The sequence below is a fragment of the Onychomys torridus genome, chromosome 15, assembly GCF_903995425.1.
Source record: "Onychomys torridus chromosome 15, mOncTor1.1, whole genome shotgun sequence".
Lineage (NCBI taxonomy): Eukaryota > Metazoa > Chordata > Mammalia > Rodentia > Cricetidae > Onychomys > Onychomys torridus.
Window position 1 is genome coordinate 2,528,337 of NC_050457.1, and position 22,284 is coordinate 2,550,620.

Consider the following 22,284-nt stretch of genomic DNA (forward strand, 5'->3'; position numbering starts at 1 on the left):
CCTGAAAGTGTGAGAGGAAAGAAATACTTGCTTCCCCAAGTTGCTTTTGGTCATGGTGATTTATCACAGCGATAGAAAGCTAACTAGGAAACTAATAGACAAAACTACCAGTCATCTTTTGTTAGATAATGGGCATTTATTATTATGAAAGTAATGCTTCTGTCTTCAAAGTTAGCATGCCTTCTCATTCCTTTGTTAAAGATAGGTTTGTTCGTTTTTTTAAAAATTACTACTGTGTATATGTGCTGGTGTGTTCTTATGTGTGTGTGCATGCATATATGCCACTGTGTATGCATGCATATATGCTACAGCATGTGTGTGTGTATGTTTGTGTGCATGCATGTATGCCACAGTGTATATGTGTATGTTTTGTGTGTGCATATATGCCAATGTGTGTGTGTGTGTGTGTGTGTGTGTGTGTGTGTGTGTGTGTGTACGTACATGTGTGTGTCTGCATATATGCCACAGTGTGGGTCTGTTGGTCAGAGAACATCTTTGAGGGTTGATTCCTTCACTTCATTTTAAGACAGGCTTTTCCTTGTTTTCTTCTATAGTGCCATATACTGCAGCCTATTTGCCTCTCAAGCTTTCAGATGATTCTTCCATGTCTCTGCCTCTCTCCTCACATATAAATGCTGGAATTCCAGACATGTGCTACCATGTTATGATTTCATGTAGGTTCTGAGGATTGAAGAAACAAACTCTTCACTATCAGGCTTCCATGATTAGCATTTTCACCCTGGGATGACAATAACATGCTTTTCTATTTGTGTCCTGCCTTCTTGCAGCAAAGCAGGATGTTAAAGTTGGGATGCTGTAATGTGAGGTATTTGTAGCACACTCACCTTCAGACCAGGCAAAGATGTGCACATTGTTTTTCCTTAGTATCCCACCTTTAAATGCCCATATTTAATGTCTTGGGGAGAAAGGGGTGAGAACTTGGAGGCAATTGTCATTGTCTTTTACCTCCATTGCTCTTTACATCAATTATGGTTTTGCTCAGCCTGTGTGCTTTCTCACATACTGTTCTGGTATTATTGTCACTATTTCTCAGGCTCTCAGTGGAATACTGACCGGCTCAGAGTTGTGGTGTTCCTGATCTTCCTGGACGTTCTGACTGTTCCACATATCACTTTAATCTCACTTTACTGTTCTGAAGTTAGTAGTTTTCATTTTCTCTGGTCATTATCCTTCTGACATTGATCTAGATAACTTCATATAATGGTTTCAAAAGACAGAGTCTATGTGAAGATTCTGTGACAAGTATCCTTTTTAAAGTCTTATCTCTTAGTTTTCCTGCATTCTCTCACTGTTTTTCTTTCCCCAAAGGACAGGCAGATGTCTTAGTACAACACTAATGTAGGACTGCTCTACTGAGAATTTGGTCACTAAGGAACAGAAATTAAACAACCCTTAAACTCACCACCCTGCTGCTTTAGCGCTTTTTGAATTCTCTCAAAACATTTTAATCAGTTATCCTTTGACTTCAAACACTCCTTCTTCTTCAAGTGTTAAGTCCTTGAACCATTATTCATGACCTGAAACTGTACTGACATGGAGTGATAAGGTTGACTTAATGTGCTGGTTCAGAAGGGTACAAGTGACTGTGTGCTTTGCTCTCCATTTGTGTGCTCTTTACACACACACATTTGCAGCTTTGCATTTGTGTGCTCTTTACACACACACATTTGCAGCTTTGCATTTGTGTGTTCTTTACATACACATTTGCAGCTTTCCATTTGTGTGTTCTTTACACACACATTTGCAGAGCTCGAAGCTCATATCTTTGTCATTTCACTCCCCAAAATTTCAGAATTTTCTGTTGCCAGTCGTGGTTATTTATGACATGCTGAAAATATAATGTTTAAGTTCATGACATAAGTGATCTTGTTTCTATGACCTCTGTTTAACTTGAAAATACAACACATTAGAAGTTAATATATCCATTTTCTTCAGGGATCTGCCTCTCAGAGGTCACCTATACTCCAGTAACTGGTCTTACACCCATGTAAATACAGGCATCACTAAGTGGACTCACTGAGATTTTTTTTTTAAAGAGCATGAAGTTGACAGAAAAGGGGGTGGATGGGATAGAGGGGGAATTAAAGGGAGGGAAATGGGGAGCAGACTTGCTGAAAACACATTATATGCATGCATGATATTCTCAAATAATAGAAAAGGAAACAGCTAAAACATAACATGACCTTGCTTTTGCACTAGCCAATCCTGAGTTCCTACTCCCACAAATATAATTGACCTACCTACATCAACTTACTAATACATTATTTTAAATTTTCACCTGTGTGTTTTTCCTTCTGATAAGGCTGTAAAGGATTTCAGCATAGCACACTCAACAAATCAGTCATTCTAACTTCAGTATAGAATAACAAAGGAGTCATCACTAACATCTCAGTGCTAGGTAAACCTGGGAAGAAGACTCTCAGAGACCTCAGGACCATCTCAGTAAGATGAACAGAATCAAGGAAAGAAAAAAAAAAACCCTAGATCTCCTTACTGATAGGCCATGCAATTTCACGGTAATTTTTTTTCTGTTAAAGTTTGACATTTTTTATTGCACATGAATTTGAACATGAAAGATAAGATCTATTTTATAATTAGAAATTCAATGTCTAATTCTTTAGAAAGAACATGAGCCAGGGAGAGAAAACAAGAATGACAATACTTGAGGAGAACAGCCTCAGCTCTGCCCCAGACCATTTGGCCTGGGCTGGCAGAAATAAACCAGGGGGTGGTCGGGGACCATTATGGTTAGCAAGTGCAGAGTGGGGAAATGGGAGAGAGAGAGAGGCAGAATAGTTCATGTGCTGGGGAGAGAGGCAGATCTGATGAAGGAGGGCTGATATAGGTGGCCTGCTTGTTACCTGTGGCCATGGTGATGTCCAGGCCTGGGCTACTGGCAAGGGCCATGTCTTGTTCCATGGCCCTTATGCAGCAGTGGTGGTCTGTGCAGATGCCCATGGCTTCTGTTACCATCCAGGACCCTGCTGATGCCCAGGGGATGGGCTACCACCTGTGACCATGTAGGTATCAGAGGAATATGTCCCCATAGGAGCCATGCTGATCTAAGAATCCTACACTGCCACCTGGAACCAAGATGATATCCGGCTCATATGCTCCTAGAGGCCATGGCCCTGCTGCAGCCAAGCTCTTTGTTGATGTCAGTGGCTCTTGTTGCCACCCAGGGGTGTGCAGAGGCTAGAAATCTCGTCTGACACCCGAGGCTATATTAGTTTTTTAGTATCTAGCTGCTACTGGTGCTGTACAGATCTTGGTGGCCCATGCCACCACCTGAGGCCATGGTGACATCCAGACCCCAACTGTGAACAAGGGCCATGTCTGGGTCCATGGCCCTACTGCAGCCAGGGTCTGCATTGATGCCCATGGCTCCTGTTACCATTGCACCTGGGGACATATTGGTGTTCAAGGCCCATGCTGCCATTGGGTGACCTGTGATGGCAGTTAGGGCCATGATGACATTTGGGCCCAGGATGCTGCCAATGACCCTGTCTGGGTTCATGGTCCTGCAGTCTGTGTTGATGTTCATGGCCTGTGTTCCCACCAAAAGCCACATATGATGTCCAGGTCTGAGCCACCACCTTTCCCATGTTTGTGTCCAATGGCCATGCCACTACTAGGTCCATACAGACTTGAGTGACATGTGCTGCCACCCTAGGACATGGTAGCATATGGACCCGAGCTTCACCCAGGGCCTTGTCTGAAGTCTGTGACCATGCTGCAGCCTAGGTCTGTGTTGTTGTCTGTGGCTCCTGTTACCACCAAAGGCAGTGAAGATAGGGCTACACACAGTTGACTCCACCCCTCATGGGATGCAGCACTCAGGAGAGCAGGCCTTGCACCTCACCTGGGCAGCACAGTAGGTCTGAGCCTGTTGATAGGAGTGTCGGCTCTGGGGGCATGAGAACAGGAGAGCTGACCCCACACTCCCCCTCATCTGCCATGTGGTAGCATGGGTGAGAGAAAGATGCCCTCCACCCTTGCCCCTTGCCATCTGTGGAAGACAGGAGAGCAGGCCCCAGGATCATGAGAGTGGGAAAGCTGGTCCTGCCCCTCACCAACTGCAGCACTCAGTAGAGCTGGCCCAGGTGGTGTGGGTGCTTGTGAGCTGGGCCTGAAGGCCTGAGAGCAGAACTGACTCTGCTTCTTGCCACCTACTGCCCTGTGCTGAGAGCTCACTTGGGTGGGAAAAGTGAGGTAATGCTGCAGGCTGACTGGCCCAGCTACCACCCAGACTTGAACCCAGGGCTATGAGCTTTCCCACCCCAACATCCACCCCATCTGTGAACTGCTAGAGTATGTTAAGGGGCTGGACATGCAGACCCAAACCTACAGGGTCTCCATGACACAAAACAACAACAGGATATCCAAGAGGGGTCCCAGTGAGGGCCCAGTATCAATATTGCAGCAGAAGCCAGGTCTCGAACCAGACCAATGACTCTCTGCAGTGAACACTTGCAAGTAAAGATGTATGGACTAAAGGGTTCACTGTGTGACCCACTGGGCCACACTAGAGCTTCCACACCTAGTTTTTTGGTTTTTGTTTCTTTTGCTTTTTGTTTGTTGTTTGGTTTTTGGTTTGTCTTTTAAATTTTGTTTTATTGGGGAGGGGAGTTGCAAGGACAGAGGGTAGATACAGACAGATAAGGAGATGAATGAGATCAGGATGCATGATGTAAAATCCACAAAGAATCAATAAAAAGTTAATAAATACATAAATGTTCATGTATAGGTTTTTGTGTGGATATATGTCTTCATAACTTTTACCATATATATTGGAATGGAATTTATGGGTGATAAAGTAAACTTATGCTTAATTACTGAAGAACTGCCATAGTATCATCCAAAGCATTTTATATTTCTGCCAGATGGGTGTGGGGGTTCTAATTTCTCCACATCCTTGATAACTCCTCACTGTTACTTGACTTTCTGATTATAGTCATTCAGGTATATTTGAATAGATTTCATTTTTTAAAAAAAATTTTAATGCTATATTCTTTACTGTGTAGGTGTGTGTGTGTGTACCATGGAGTGGAGGTCAGGACAACTTTCTGGGTTCAAACTCAAGACTCTCCTTGTCTGGCATGGCTAGCACCTTTACTCAGTGAGCCATTGTGCTGGCACGTTTATTTTAGTTAAAATTTGCAGTTTTGGTACTTAAACCAAGAGGGCAGTGTATGTGAGGCAGGCTTCCACTGAGTGCTGGGATTAGAGAGGTACACCACCACAGGTGGTTGGTACTCTAGAAACTTCACCATGGTTCCCTGTGGTCACTAGAGAAAAAGCCAACTAGTTGTTTAATTGGCTTAAACATTGACTTATATGGAGGTAAAACAAACCTTGGGCCTGTAAGATAGTTCAGCTAGTAAAGACACTGACGACAAGCCATGTGACCTGAGTTCTAACCCTGGAGCCCAGAAGGTGGAAAGAGAAGCCCAGCTTCTGCACCGTATCCTCTAACCTGTACACATGCACCTGTGAGGACACACACACACACACACACACACACACACACACACACACACACAGAGAGAGAGAGAGAGAGAGAGAGAGAGAGAGAGAGAGAGAAATGAAATTTAAAAATTTTAACTAAAACAAACCAAAGTCTTTGCTTTAGTTAGCATTAGTTGTATAATTCTAAAACAGCCAGAAGTTTTACTGAATGAAAGTCATATTTGTAGACTGAGGTCAGGGTGAGGGAAACTAGAAAGAGAAGCATATTATTCCCATTCTTCATTTAAAGTGTTGATATACTTGTTATTATGGATTTTGAAAATTAGTTTTGAACTGGATATAGTTGCACAAGCTAGTAATCTTGGCACTTGGGAAGTAGAGGCAGGAAGATCATGAGTTCAAGGACATCCTCAACTACACAGCACGTCTGAGGGTGGCCTAATATGAGAATCTGTCATCAAAAAATTCATTTTGACTTTACATGTATCAGATTATCAAACTGTACCATATATACATGTATATATATATATATATATAATTTTTAAATGAATAAAATATTTATTGAGATTAAAATAATTAAGAAAGATATTACTCATTTTAAAAGGTTATGATAGAAATGTTAGATGCCTAATGTTGATATCTGAACAACTGCTCTTTATAAGAGTAGGTTTTGTGATAATCACCGAATCAAATCATCTACAATAGAACAAATAAAACTGTCATCAGAACATAATCATGGCAGTGGTGATATTTTGTTTGTGCTCTAACAAATAAAGCTTGCCTGAAGATCAGAGTGTGGAGATAGCCACTAGTTAGCCATCGAGGCCAGACAGTGGTGGCACATACCTTTAATCTCAGCACTAGGGAGGTGGAGACAGGAAGTGATATGGCTGGGCAGAGAAAGGAATATAAGGCAGGAGGAGACAGGAACTCAGTTCTTTCGGCTGAGGAGTTGGTGAGGTCAGAGGTGGCTGTGGCTTCTTCCTTTGTCTCTCTGATCTTTCAGCATTTACTCCAATATCTGGCTCCAGGTTTTTATTATTAAGACCAATTAGAATTCACAGTACACATAACAGCCAGTTCTTAAAACAATGCCAGAATGGGCTTGTAAATGAGTAAACTATTGTTAAAAATGACCTGAAACTTTACAGTCCCAATACACATTACTTGGTTGGCTCCTCGGGGCAGCACCAGCCTTTGTTTTCTGAGTCACTTTATTAAACTCTCATGGCTGTTGAGAAGCTCTCAGTGAAGGATCAGAATTTCCAAATTTACCTGGAGATGTAGCTTTGCACCTTTCCTGGAACTCATTCTGTAGCCCAGGCTGGCATTGAACTCACAGAGCTCCACCTGGTTCTGTGGATCCCTAGTGCTAGGATTAAAGGCGTGTGCCACCACCTCCTGGTCCCTGTTTCAGTTTCTTAACAAGATCTTTTTCTGGGGAGATATATAGTGTATCCAATATACTGTGTGATGTATACTTTGCCCTGTATACTGTATGATGCATACTATGTACTCTATACTGCATGATGTATCCTGTATCCCATATATTATATCCTATATACTCTATTATATATACTGTGTATTGCATGCTGTATGAGGTGTCCTGTATCCTGTACACTGATTCCTATATACTATATCCTGTATACTCTATAATATATACTGTGTAGTACATACTATATGATGTATCCTGTATACTGTAGTTGGAAGTTCTGTGTCCCACCAGCAACTCCCAAATACCCAGCAATCACTTCCCAAATAATTGACTTGGAGGCTTAATATTCCTTATAAATGATTGGCTGTTAGCTCAGGCTTATTACTAAATAGCTCTTACACTTAAATTATCCCATAATTCTTATCTATATTTAGCCATGTGGCTTGGTACCTTTTCTCAATATGGTTTTCTCATCTTGCTCCCTCTGTGTCTGGTGGACTCCCAACTCCACCCTTCTCCTTCCCAGCATTCTCAGTTTGGCTTTCCCACCTAACTTCCTGACCAGCTGGCTAATCAGTATTTTATTAAACTAATTTAAATGAAAAATCTTTACAGTGTACAAGAGAATTATTTCATAGCAGTATACTGTATACTGTATACTGATTCCTGCATTGTATATAACATATATTAGATACTGGATACTATATGATATATCTTGTATACTGTACACTGATTCCTATATACTAGATCATGTACACTCTATGGTGTATACTGTACATTGCATAATATATGATGTATCTTGTATCCTGTATACTGATTCTTGTATACTATATAATGGATACTGGATACTATATGAAAATGTATCCTGTATACTGTATACTGATTCTATTATAGTGTATAATATATACTGGATACTATATGATATATACTATATACTGTATCTTTGCCTAATTACTTACTACATGTTTCATCATATCTGAGTCATCAGTTTCCTAATTCTAAAAAAAAATTGAGTTTCATTATATACAGATTTAAATGTATGATTTCTATCATCTATAGTTTTAAACATCCAAGAAATTCTAATTTTCTAAGAAAATATTATAACATTTTGATGGGATTTTCACTAATGTTGTTACTTTTGACTCCCTAGTTACTTAGATATTAGCAAGAAACATTGTTTTAAATGGCACCCTGTTTGCAATTTTCAAAATTAAAGGCTCTTTTAGTAGTGTATATTCATTTCACATAGTACTGTGTTTCAAAAGGAAATTTCTTGCTGTTTATAATTTGGAGTTCTTTGTTCTCGATATGAATCCTCTGGCAATATAGAGTTAGAAAGTCTTTCCCATAGCATGCTTGTTTATATTAATTCTTTTTACCTAGAAACACATTCAAGTATACTGTGCATTGCTTTTATAAAGCTGAATTAGGTTGTTCTTGATTATATAGAACATCTTTCTTGAAGGTAGCACAAAAACCTCTTAATTACTTTTGTTCTTATTCTTTGAAATTATAGAAAAATTTAAAGAGTTTTTTTAATTAAAAAAAAGTTTTTCATTCATTTTTACACACCAAAGATCCTCCCTCTTCCCTCCCCGCACCCCCCAGCCTCCCCTCCCGACCCATCTCCCACTCCCATCCACAAGAAAGCAAGGCCTCCAATAGGAAGGCACATCCAGTAGAGGCAAGTCCAAGCCCTTCCCCCTGCCTCAAGGCTGCACAAGGTGTCCCATCATAGGCAGTGAGCTCCACAAAGCCAGTTCATGCACCAGAGATGGATTCTGATCCTACTACCATCAGGGGGCCTCCCAAGCAGATAAAGCTATGCACTGTCTCACCATGCAGTGGGCCTAGTCCAGTCCCATGCAGGCTCCACAGCCATTGGCAACTTTCATGTGTTCCCTCTAGTTTGGTTTGGTTGTCTCTGCATGTTTCCCCATCCTTATCTACTTGCTCATAGAATCCCTCTTATCTCTTTGACTGGACTCCTGGAGCTCTGTCTGGTGATTGGCTGTGGATTTCTACATCTGCTTCCATCAATCATTGGAAAAAAGCTGTGATGACAGTTTTGGTATTCACCAGTTAATTTCTGAGGCAAGCCAGTTCAGTTCAGTTCTCCACTATTGCTAGTAGTCCATGCTGGGGTCATCCTTGGGGATTCCTGGCAACTTCCCTAGTACCAGGTTTCTCTCTATCCTCATGATGTCTCTCTCTATCATGGTATCTCTTTGATTACTTTCCTACTCCATCCCTGTTTCAGCTTAACCGTCCCATTCCCTTATGTTTTCATTCCTTATCCCCTACCTTCCATTGCCCACCCCTCATCCCCAGTTTATTCATGGAGATCTCATCTATTTCCTTTTCCCAGGGCAGTCCATGCATCCCTCTTTGGGTCTTCCCTGTCAGTTAGCTTCCTGGAGTTGTGGGTTGTTGCCTGACTACCCTTTGCTTTATATCTAGTATCCACTTATGAGTGGGAACATACCATGTTTATCTTTCTGATTTTGGGTTACCTCACTCGGGATGACATTTTCTAGATCCATACATTTGCCTGCAAATTTCATGATGTCATTGTTTTTCTCTGCTGCTTAGTACTCCACTGTGCATATGTACCACATTTTCTTTATTCATTCTTCAGTTGAGGGGCATCTAGGTTGTTTCCAGGTTCTGGCTATTATGAATAATGCTGCTATGAACATAGTTGAGCATGTGTCCTTGTGGTATGATTGAGCATTCCTTGGGTATATAAGACAAAATGACATCCTACAAAATGGGAAAAGATTTTCACCAACCTCACATCTGACAAAGGGCTGGTCTCCAAAATATATAAAGAACTCAAGAAACTAGACATCAAAATAACAAACAATCCAATTTTTAAAAAACGGGCTATAGAGCTAAACAGAAAATTCTCAAAGGAAGAATTTCAAATGGCCAAAAGACATTTAAGGAATTGCTCAGCAAATCTTCTGAGATACCATCTTACACCTCTCAGAATGGCTAAGACCAAAAGCACTGTATTCATCTTATGTTGGAGAGGATGTGGAGCAAGGAGAACACTTTTCCACTGTTCCTGGAAGTACAAACCTGTACAGCTGCTTTGGGAATCAGTATGGCAGTTTCTCAGAAAATTGGGAATCAATCTTCCCAAAGGATGATCAATCATACCACAAGGACACATGCTCAACTATGTTCATATCAGCATTATTCATGATACTTAACTATTAAGTGCATTGGTGTTTGGCCATGGGTGCCAGGTCCCCTGAAACTGGAGTTACAAACAGGGATGAGCTGAGAAGTAGATGGTGGGAATTGAACCCTGGTCCTCTGGGACAGCAGTCAGTGCTCTTAACTATTAAGCCATCTCTTCGGTCCTGAAATTATAGGGAAAAAAATGAAGTAATAAAGTTTCTTTGGTTTTGTATGCTCTACCATGTCTAAAAGGAACAAATTTTAAAGATTATTCCTATAAATATTGAAAAGAATTTACCATCTTAACCCAAATACCATTGTCCAGCCCCCGCCAAGCCCTGTCAGTCCGACAGCCCACGTATAAAACAAACATACAGACACATACATTATTTAAACTGCTTGGCCATTAGCTCAGGCCTACCATTGTCTAGCTCTTAGTCTTATATTCATCCCATTTCTATTAATCTATACTTTCCCACATTGCTCGTGGCTTATCTGTATCCTACATCTTGCTTGTCATGGTGGTGGCTGGCAGTGTCTCTCCTGCCAAACCTTCACTTCCCCCAATTCTCTTCTCTGCTTGTCCCACCTATACTTCCTGCCTGGCTACTGGCCAATCAGTGTTTTATTTATTAGCCAATCAGAGCATCAGATTCACAGCATAGAGACCATCCCATAGCAGGGACCAGCCTTAATATTATACATCCCAGGGGCTCAGGAGAGAGAACTACTAACGTCAAGGCCTGTTTTCGGGAAATAGAATCTCAGCACACAGAGCTCTATAGTCAGTCACTTGCTTTAATTCCTCTGTCATAACATCCTATCTACACAGCTTCAGTTCTGTTCTCATGCCTACCTCCTTTCTTGCCTGATTTCTCTCTGTTTATCTACTGCTCCCTCTTAAGTTCTGTCTTAATTCTGCTTCATCTAGGTCCTTTTCAGCTTGTTCTTACCCAGCTAGGACTTCTCCATCTGGCTCTTCCTTATCTTCCATCTCGTTCCTCTAGTACTCTTTTCTAGCCCTTCAATCTAGTTCTTCCCCGTCTCAGTTTGTTCCTCTCAAGTTCTTACCCATCTAGTTCTTCCATTCTCTTTTCTCTTCTCCGTCCTCTGTTCTCCTCATTCTACCTAAGTCTCCCCAAATCCAGTTATATCAAGCCCCTGGTCGAGCAAGGTCACCAGGCTTGAATTCTACAGGGTCATAAAGGCAGGTAAGAATTTTTCTTCCAGCAATGACCACCAGGCTTTCTTTAACAATCCAAAATGGGAGTGGGAAAAGAGAAGGTCAACTGAGTGCTAGTGACCAGTTAGCATATCACTGTTGGTCCTTGAAAGTGGCTAAGGGGGATATCTGATTCCAGAGAAAGCCTTTCCTGAGGCTGTTCTCCAAATACCTGGAATGTGTATGTCCAGAAAGTGATCCGTCCACACTGTTAGCCCTTCTTAGGGAAAAGTCAATTGGGAAAGCTATGAAGGCACACATGATTTTCATAACAGAATACAGCTGATGTATAACAAGCCAAATAACACCAAAAGCTCCTTGGAATTTGGCTTCCTCTGGAGGAATTCCTTGATCTCTTCAGGTAGTGGCTTTGCCATAACCAGCTGAGTTCTTATGATATATTCCTGCGTCCTGCAGCACTAAACTCTGGTTTTTAGCCCTCTTGGAAGCTCTTTGGCGGGCCTGAAGCTCCGCTGAGTTGTAGCCATTATTCAGCTTCCTTCATGTGTTATGCTAGGCAGGAAAGTAATGGGGCTACAGTTCTTGTTGATTGTTTATGTACTTGGCTGAGAGATACTTGTTATTTTCTTCTTTTATTTATTTATATATATATATTGTTTTGGTGGAGCTGAGGATCGAACCCAGAGCCTTGATTGAGCTTGTTAGGCAAGCACTCTACCACTGAGCTAAATCCCCAACCCTGTTATTTTCCTCTTAAAAGACTTAATAAAATCATAAAAAGGAAGACAATAAATATCTTCTGTCTACTCTTCTCTCAGTGTTTGGTGATATGAACAGAAACTGCTCCTGTATTAAATAGTTTTCATATGTTAGTATTGATTTGAAGTAATATAAAATTAGATGATAAGTTCTTTAAATTATAGGATACAATCCAAGTTTTATGTTTCTTTGCTTTTATTTCAGTTAATTTAAAATTAAATTTAACATTTATGACAGAAAATCAAATTAGAAATTATTATTGAATGATACTTTTTCTTGCTTTTCTCTCTTATGTTAATCAGACAGAATTAATACATGGGCCTGTAGCAGCTGGAGTTGAGATGATTATGTATTTTCTCTACAATATGTCTCTTAGAAGTTTAAGTACCTACTTCTCTTTTTTGTACATTTTATTTATTGAGTGTGTGTGTGTGTGTCTGTGTGTCTGTGTGTGTGCGTGTGTGTGTGTCTGTGTGTGTGACTCATGTGGAGGTCAGAGGAGAATATTCTCTCCTTTCATCATGTAAGTTCCAGGGACTGACAGAAAGTACCTTTACCCCCTGAGCCATCTTGCCACCTGTCCCATTTTGAGACAAGTTCTGTCTGTATAGCCCTGGCTGGTCTAGAAAACTGTGTAAAAAACCATGGTTCCTCAACTTCACCACAGTCTTCCTGCCTCAGTCTTCCATGTGCTATAATTTCAGGTGGCACTTGATAGGGCGTACCTGTCCTTATTTACAACACTAAAAACTAAGTTTCATTGATAGGAAGAGGTGATCGAGTCAGGTTAAGATTCTGAGAGCCATTACCTGATGTCTGGCTTCTATTTATTGGATCTGAGAAAGAGTGGCTGGAGGTGAAAAGGGTCTGAACAACGACAAGAGGCCAGAGAGTGAGGATGGTGGAGCGATCGCCTAAGTCTGTTTGTAGCATTCGGGGCTTGAGATATCTCAGAATCTCATAACGAACACTGGCAACTGTGCTCTGAAACTAACACTGTAGTTTCAAAAATCCCTCTTAGGTAGCAATAATGCCAGACAATCCTTATACAGCACCCAACTACTATTTCAGAAGTTACATAAATTAATTTGTTTTTGAATAATTATTAGAGAGCTGTTTTCTCTGTCATTTTCCATACATGACACCTTTACTTACAAAAAAGAAAACATCTTTTAAATAAAACTAAATGAAGATCTTCCTAGAATTTTCAGATAACCTGTATTTGCACATAGATATAGAGTGTAACCAGAGTAGACATTAGTTATTGATATGGGAAAACAGCTTCCCTATGTATTCCAGTCAATTTGAGTTTTGAAACAAAAATAAACAAACGAATAAACAAAAACACATGTAGTTTTACTCTCAACCATTTCTATAAATAACAACATTTGACTACCTGAGGTGATACTATGTTACAAATTAAACTATGTTTTGCTGTTGCCAGGACCTTTCTTACCATGATGGCTTAACAACAGGCTAGTCACCTCAGAAATGTTTGTCAGGAATGCCATGGGAAAGGAGCACAAATATTCTTCCTTATTGATTTAAATGACAGCCTTCATATTTTGTAGTCATATTAAAAATCAAAGAAACAAATCAGATTTTTTTTTCTTGGCTTTTTGAGACAGGGATTCTCTGTGTAGCTTTGTGCCTTTCCTGGAATTCACTCTGTAGACCAGGCTGGCCTCGAACTCACGAAGATCCACCTGGCTCTGCCTCCCGAGTGCTGGGATTAAAGGCGTGTGCCACCACCGCCTGGCTGCAAATCAGATATTTTATCACATTTATTATGTAAGTCCCATATACCCATGGTGGGAAATTACAGATAATTAAAGAAGAAGACAGAAAGGCAGGCTATAGGATGGAAAGGAGAAGAGAAAGTAAAAAGAGAAAAAAAGGGAAGAGGCATTCATTACTTGAGATCCCATCATCAATAACCACCATTGACATTAGACAGCACATCTTCTTAATAGGTTGTGTGTGCATACGTGGGTATTTTTAGATAAAAAAGGTGTACCTTACTCTTTTCTAGCTTGCTTTTGTTTTTAGCTGTATACTAGTAGGCTTTATTGTGAAGATGAATATGAGAGCTCATTGGACATTTAGATAGTTTCTCCTGTTTCTTTAGGTTCTTTACAGAGTCTCAATTTCTTAGGATTTAGTTTCATAGAAAAGAGTGAGTCAATATTTAAGTAAAATGTTGAAGTTTTGTTGATGTTGGTCATGGTGACTTTTTTCTAGTGCTGGGCTGTGGGGTTGAAGCCCAGGGCCTTTGGGTGCAAGCACTCTACAGCAAAGCTACACCAGCAGCTTAGGGATTTCAGCATTATTGAGATGTGGTTCTCTATAAAGGTTATACGATTACTATTCCACCACAGAGGCCAAAGCTAGCAGTCAGTCCCACCACTGACCATAGTCTTAATTGATATTCTTTCATTACCAGGTAAGGGAGACTTCTATTTCAAATAGTTTATGAGCTGATTCTCACTTATATGATGTTCTAATTAAATTGATCTCTCCTCTTCTATAGATTTAAACTGGGTAACTGTGAATCAGTTTTCCCAGATGAACAAGGCACAGCTGGTGACCAGGCTCTGCTAACCATAATATGCTCCTTGATTTTAAAGTCTCGGTGTACGCGGAGTCCCAGCCAGAAGTCATCCGCTGTCTGAGACTGGCACTGATGCACTCCGTCAAGGACATTGTGCAGGAGGTCCTGTCTGTGATGAGATGCGGGAGAAGCAGTGAGACAGACCTCAACAAGCCCTGTGTTCCTGATCATCTGCTTCAGAGCATTCCACAGGAATGGAATTATATTCCAAGAGAATTGAGAAGGAAAGAATCAAATAAAGGTGAGCACATTAGTTCTCTAAGAAAGTGTCCCCTAAAGAAACAATCTCTTAGGCTAATCAGTTAAATAAAATTCTACAAATTATAAGACCAATGAATGGCATTAATTTCATTTCAACAAATAATAGGGGGTGGCTTCATTTTCTTTTTGCTATGAGCCACACAGACAATGCAGCTAGGAATGAAAATAACTCAGATGCTCATTTTATTTTATTAGTACTTCATAATTTTTTGACTTTGTTTTATTTCTTTTATTTTTGTGTTTGTCATTATAATTTGATCACCACATTTCTAGAGCCCTTCTCTTTACTCTCCCCAAACTCCCCCATTTATCCTTCCCCACTATCCCTCAAATTTATGGCCTGTTTTTTCTTTTACTAATTGTTATTGCATGCATAAATATATTCATATACATATATATTCCTAAATATAACCTGTTCCATCTGTAGAATGCTACCTGTATATCTGTTTTCAGGACTGACCATTTGGCACTGGACAAGCAGTTGGCATGCCGTTCCCTGGGGAAGACTCCTCACACTTCTCCTTGTTGTGTATCGTTATTTCAGAATTTTAATCTTTTGGTTTCGCATTAGTAGTCACAGAAGTCAGATGACCTTGCCTTACTTTAAATCTAGATAATGATCTGTGTGCCCTCACGATCACTCTTATATAGTTTATCTGTTTCATTTTCTTTTTCTTTACCCCACAACCGTCACATTTCACTTTCTTTTCCCTTCACACACCTTCAGATGTAGCTTTTGGGTGTCAAATAGCACCTAGTTTGGCAATTGTAAATAATTGTCTGATAGGATATCTCTCTTCCCCGGACCTGTGGTTCTGGACTGAATTGACTGGTCTTGTTTTGAGTAATCCTTCACCAGGTGTGCTTGCGTCATCATTTATCTCTACCTTCTCATATTACATTACTTAGCTGTGTGAATCTTCTCTTTCCTAAAATAAAATGTCTCTTTGTGTTCATATTTAAGGAAGAATATTTTTCAATGCCAAGGAAAAACTTTCCACAATAAAACATTCCAACTGGAAGCCACAGAAGTGAGTTAGGGCGTCTAGTCTTTCCTTCATTCTTTCCCTTGGAGATCCAAATAGAGTAGCATTTACCAGAGACTTCTATTACAAACACAAGGCAGTTGTCTGTGAATGGCCTTCCTAGAGGTGTCCTGTCAAACTGCCTTTGGATTTAGTAAAGATATTTAACTGAAACTGGAAAATGACCCCTTTCACTGGGTTGTCTCCATTGTTTACAGGTCTCCTTCCTTCGGTTTCTGGATATTCCCTTCACTTTTAGGGGTCCAGGCAGCATGGTATAGTTAGCATGCGGAAGCACTTGATGAGCACTGTTTACTCAATTGTTCTATTAAAATATTTTCTTTTCTACGAAGCTTGTTGGAATTTCTCCATACCATTTGAAAGGGCTGCTAACCTAAGAATGCTCGTTTTGTATACCAGTTGTTGGTCTTCCTTACTAATTAATGTTTTTCATAATATTATAAGTTGGTGTAGTGTTACAGTACAGTATACAGACAGTCAGAAAGAGGTGTCAGTCATATGAAACAAGTAATGGGAGGAGGTGAAGCTACAAGCCATCTTGTGCATTCTAGATGTGAATGACAACGGAGAATACTCTTCCTCCTGTTGGTGTTCTGAAACACTTTAGGGATCACCATTCAGTACTGCTAGTCCCCTCTTTTTTTCACTCTTTATTATAATTTTGCTTTTTCTAGTTTTTATTGCCCTCACTCAAATTCAGTCCAAAAATAATTACTATTTACTTTGGTTATTTCAAGAGAGAATCTACATTAACATAATTTTTATTATAATACCTCGTTAAAATTATTCTACCTTTTAATTTATCGTTAATCTATTATTGTTGTTAATTTATAAATTAAGGTTTTTTTTTTTTTTACAGATATGCATGAACAAGAAAAAAACTGGATATGTGGGTTTGGTACTCTCTACATTTTTAGGTATTCACATGAATTCTTGAAATGTCCCTAGATAAGGACTAAAACCAGATGATATTTACATGTTGGGCATTCAGTCATCCATTGACTCAGTGGACATTTATGTGTTTAACACCACAGACATACTATGCACATACTCTATTGTCCATTATACTAGGACACTAGTATAATGAAATGGGTGCAGACTCCCAGAACATATACAATTATGGGAAGAAAGAAGTTGTTAAACTTTTATAAAGTTCTCTCTGAAGATTGTCATTCTGAGGGGTTGGAGGTAGAATAGGGGGATGGGAAAGAAGACATGATTCCTTCTTTAGCTTCCTGCATAGATCAATGCCATATTGTTAAATCCGCTGTTACCAGAATTGATTCTCTCAAAAGGTCCAAGTGACCCTGACATGATCATGTTGCTGTGCTGGGGATACAGTACAGAATACACAGTACTAAGGTGGGAATGCTATCATGCATTTCCATTGCAAATGTGAACACTTTCTCTGTCCTGTCATAAAGTGAAATAATAATTTGATCAGATTTAGAAAGAAAAAGTGTGGGAAACCACCTGATACATGAGCTCCCATGTATTTTTACTGAATGTGAATTCCTTCTGAGCTTTGTGCCATGGTTTATTAACTTTCAGCATTAAATTGTCTTGATTAGCAAGACTTCAAAACTAAGCATGTAACACACAGGACAAACTCAGTGTTGAAGTCTGATGAGATATAATCGTAGTCTTTATAACTTTGTCTAAACAATGACAAATGCTTACAGATGCATTTTTAAACACTGTCCTTAGTGTGCGCTTGGTAGAACACAGGGCCACTGCGGAGACAACTGAAGTGCGTCTGCTACCTTTTCTCCGTCAGCAAGTGCTGTCATATAGAGACAATAGATGATTTAGAAAAATGAACTCCACAAACTGTTACACAAGGTGTGAGACCAAAAAGAGCAAATGTGCAAAGCTCTAGTTTGATTTTGTTTTGTTTCTTTGACAGCAGTTAAGTAAAATATATATTTGAGATGTTTTTTCAGTGGTATAAGATTTTTAATGGAAAGAATGCTTTGTGGGAAATTTTTTGGTTGGAGCATTGGCTTCATGGTGTGTGACAGAGAAAAACCAATATTTTTCTTTAAAGCAGTTTGATTATAAATGAGATCTCTTTCTAAAGAAGAAAAGGGGATATGATACAGATATAATAGGATAAAAGGGTAGATTAAGGAACTTACTTCATTGGGCACCATTTGTAGTTAGAGTTTTCCTGCCTGACCCAGTCAGGACAAATCTCTCTTACCCGCCAGTCCCACAGTCGCTCAGACCCAACCAAGAAAGCACACAGAAACTTACATTGTTTACAAACTGTATGGCTGTGGCAGGCTTCTTGTTATCAACTTTTTCTATCTTAAATTAACCCATTTCTGTTAGTCTATACTTTGCCACATGGCTTGTGGCTTACCGGTGTCTTTACATGTTGCTTCTCATGGCGGCCTGGCGGTGTCTCCCCAGCCTTTTACTTCCCAGAATTCTCTTGTCTCTTGTCCTGCCTATACTTCCTGCCTGGCCACTGGCCAATCAGAACTTTATTTACACAGAGAGATATCCACAGCAGCTTCAACTGAAACAATGGATTCTGGAGCTAGCAAACAGATAACACCAGAAGGAACATTCATCCAGGACACTGTCTATGGGGAGATCTTTTAAAAAAGGATCCTGGTGGCAAAAATACATGTGGTGTGATGAAAAACTATTATTACAATTTATTTTCAAAAAACTAGACATACTAGTTTTATAAAACCAATGTAACCAATAAAACATATCTGTATACTTTCACACTTAAGATACATATTTTCTAACCTATTTAAAAGTATACCAAATAAAATGTCTCTGTGATCATTGGGCCTTTATCTTACAAATAGGAAAATACAATGTTTTCCTGTTAGTTTGCAGGATCAATGCAGTATTAAGCTGACTTTTTAAAAACAATTAAAATACACCAAATCACACATTAGCATCAACAAATTATGTATATTTGATAGTTATAATTAAAGTACTAGAAACTAATATAAAAACATTTATTTGCTTTTCCTTCATTTATTGTTAAATAACCATTGTATATTTTTTGTACTCAAATATGCCATAATAGTACCCGCTATGCAGAAAGAAAGAAATGATAAGCATAAATCTGGCTACCATATTGTAGTTAGCTAGCCCACAGTCTTTCACATCTGAATGGGATTATTAAAATTTGGATGGATGTCTACCCATTTGGAGACAGCAGAATGAGTTGTGGTTGTTGCTAGCCCTTCTCTGTGTGCCCTTAACCTTCATGTTAGAATAGACTTACTGGCAACAGCTTGGAGCTCCTGATTGGAATTTGCCTTAAGCTTTAAAGAATTAGTTAAGGATTTGAGTTCCTGGGGCCTTTGCAGTTAGAAATTTCAGTAGAAGTTCAGGTGCAAAGAGAATTATACTTGTTATCTAGTTGGAATTGTTTGTTTAAGATTATGTTTAAGCTCCCTTTAGGACGTAGGGAATATAAAATAAAATCCTTTAATAAATCTCTCTCTCTCTCTCTCTCTCTCTCTCTCTCTCTCTCTCTCTCTCTGTGTGTGTGTGTGTGTGTGTGTGTGTGTGTGTGTGTGTGTGTGTGTGGTTTTTCAAGACAGGGTTTCTCTGTGTAGTCCTGGTTGTCCTGGAAATTACTCCATAGACTAGGCTGGCTCCAAACTCACAGAGATCCACCTCCTCTGCTTCCTGAGTGCTGGGAAATAAAGGTGTGCATCACCACTGCCTGGCAATAAAATCTTTTATTTTATGTATTAAGTGTTTGCCTGCATGTATTTATGTGTACCATCTGCATGATTGGTATGCATGGAGACTAGAAGAGGGTGTTAGATCCCCTGAAAGTGGAGTTACAGGTGGTTGTGAGCCTCGATGTGGTGCAATGAAGTAAGCCTGGGTCCTCTGCAAAAGCAACAAGTGCTCTTAACAACTGAGCCAGCCCTCCAGCCCAAATATTAAAATCTCCTAAGTAAACTACATGAAAATAGAAGAGTAATACTCAAACACATAAAGAATAGACATTTAAAATAATTTAAGAATACAGAATGGCTTGTCAGGAGGTATTTATGTTGCCATTATTGGGGTACCATGTATAAGAAGGGGCTTGAACTGAGTCAACACCCTAGGTTAGTCTTAGCAGGAAATAGGATACCAGAGCTGAGGAGGTGGGAAAATTCCTCACTTCAGATCCTCAATTAGACATGAAGGATCAGGAAGACATTTCAAAGGAAAGGGGTAAAGAGGGAGGGAAGCCGGAGAGGCACGCCAGTTGAAAAATGGTACTCCCCGTGGTTGTATTGAGTTAAGGGATGAAAAACAGAGACGCAGAGAAGCAGGATGCCACCAACAAGTTTGTCTGTGACATTGCAATCCTGCAGGATTTCATCCCCAGAACCTCATAAAACCAGGCTTGAAGAGAATGCTAGCAGAAAGATCCAAAGTTTGATCTCACCCTTGGCTAGATAAAGAGTTTTCATCCAACCTGGGATCCATAACACCCTATTTCAAAATAAAAGAAAATCAGATAGCATAAAATTAAATAAAGAAGAGTTTTTAGCTAGGGACAAATGTGCTCCCAGGGAACAGAGATTCACCTGAGGTGGGATGCTTCTGGCATTTAGATAGTGGAAACCATAAATGCTCCAGAAAATCTGCCATGTACAGCACAGCTTAACCAATGAAGAATAAGGGTTGAAGAGATGGCTCAGAGGTTAAGAGCACTGACTGTTCTTCCATAGGTCCTGAGTTCAATTCCCAACAACCACATGGTGGCTCACAACCATCTGTTCTCAGATGCCCATGGTGAGAAATTGAGAAACTCTGCTTTAGAGACAGAACATCAGTATATCTGAAGCAAATGGCATTGTGTAGACTCATCAGACAAAAGGCCAATGACCCCTAAGCAAGCACCACACTCAGGAAGTGCTAGGAGAGCAAGGAGCTAGCACAAAACACAAACAAGCAAAGAGGAGAGATAAAAACAAACCAGTTAACTAAAGTATTCAATGAGTAGTTATTGAACCAGTCTGGCTCACAGGTGTCAGGGACACAGCGCTGCCCACAGGGAGCTCATATTCTAGGAATGGTGACAGATGCTGAGTCAGTGGATGAGATCGTTTTAGATGGTGGTGGGTACTACAGCAAAGGCCACAGAATAGTTTCCATGAAAGAACAGACTCAGGCTTGAAGTGGGGTGGGCACAGTGAGCCTGCTTTGGGTGGGATGGCTTCAGAGGCACTCTGAGGAGGTCACATGTCTGGTAAGAATGGGAGAGGAGCCAGTCAGTCAGTCCCGAGAAGAGCTGGGATGCTGTGTCATAGACCACAAGAGACAAGAAGAAAGCATTTAGGGTGCATAGTGTCAAAGGTCATGGGGACCGTTGCTTTGTTACCAGTGTCTCTGTGCTTCAAAGATTAGATCTTAAACAATAAACATACAAATTATAATTCTAAATTTTGAATTTTCATTTATGAAGGGAAAAAAATCATGCTTGAAATTTGGAGACTCTCAGGTAATAGTGCAGGAGTCCATGCTGGAGTTCTGTGGGGAAGCATTAAGCACTTGTTCATCTTAATAACTTTCTCCACAAAAGGTAGACATCCCCACACAGAGAAAGTCATGATGTGCCGGCATGAGAATGTTAACAGTAATCATACCTTTTCCACCTTCTCTTCCAGGCTTTACAAGGCTTGCTGCTCAGGCAGTATCTATTGTAATCAGCAAGTTACCTACGGTGATTGCATGCCTGCCTCCCACAATTAAATACTTCTTTCTTCTGTCTGAGAGAAAAATGTCAAAAAACTTGGCTGAATTGAAGAAAGCTGGCCTGCTTGTCTGGAACTTGATTGTAATTATATGTCGGATATTTGAGGATGGGAACACCGTGGAACGTTTAACAGGTGCCTCCCTTGACAGATGGAGTAAAGAGAAAGCAGCTTTGATCTGTGTGTGTTTGGAAAGCATTCTAGGAGAGAGAAGCAGCCCTTGTCAACTGACCCAAAAGGTCATACTGAGCATTGAGCGGCAAAAACCCAACTGGTTGGAGCACCAACTTCTGAAAGCAAAGACGCTGAGCATCAACTGGTAAAGCCACGCTTGTTCCTTTGCATCAAATTATTTCTCAGTACCAAAGTCACCAATACACAACAGCAGCAGACTGTTGTCAGATGGGCAGCATTGGTCATTGGGCAAAAAATGATAGGACCTTTGAGGAGCACCAAAAAAGATAAGCAGGCCCCACTAAACACTGGACTGTTAGGTGTCCCTTGTTGAAAAATCTGAACCCCATTGATATGCAGGAACACTACCCTGGTTTAGGTTCCATCTTAAGGTTTCTGAT

The 22,284-nt window shown here is 40.1% G+C and overlaps 1 protein-coding gene across 3 annotated transcripts in view; it reads left to right on the forward strand.

Moving 5' to 3' along the window:
* Kiaa0825 (KIAA0825 ortholog) overlaps positions 1–22,284 on the forward strand; it is a 424,652-nt gene that overhangs the window by 174,333 nt on the left and 228,035 nt on the right. For all 3 annotated transcript variants that reach the window (XM_036206767.1, XM_036206766.1, XM_036206769.1), the window contains 2 exons: positions 14,684–14,908; positions 21,623–22,028. In XM_036206767.1, coding sequence (XP_036062660.1) covers positions 14,684–14,908; positions 21,623–22,028 — 631 coding nt within the window. The remainder of the gene's footprint in view (positions 1–14,683; positions 14,909–21,622; positions 22,029–22,284) is intronic.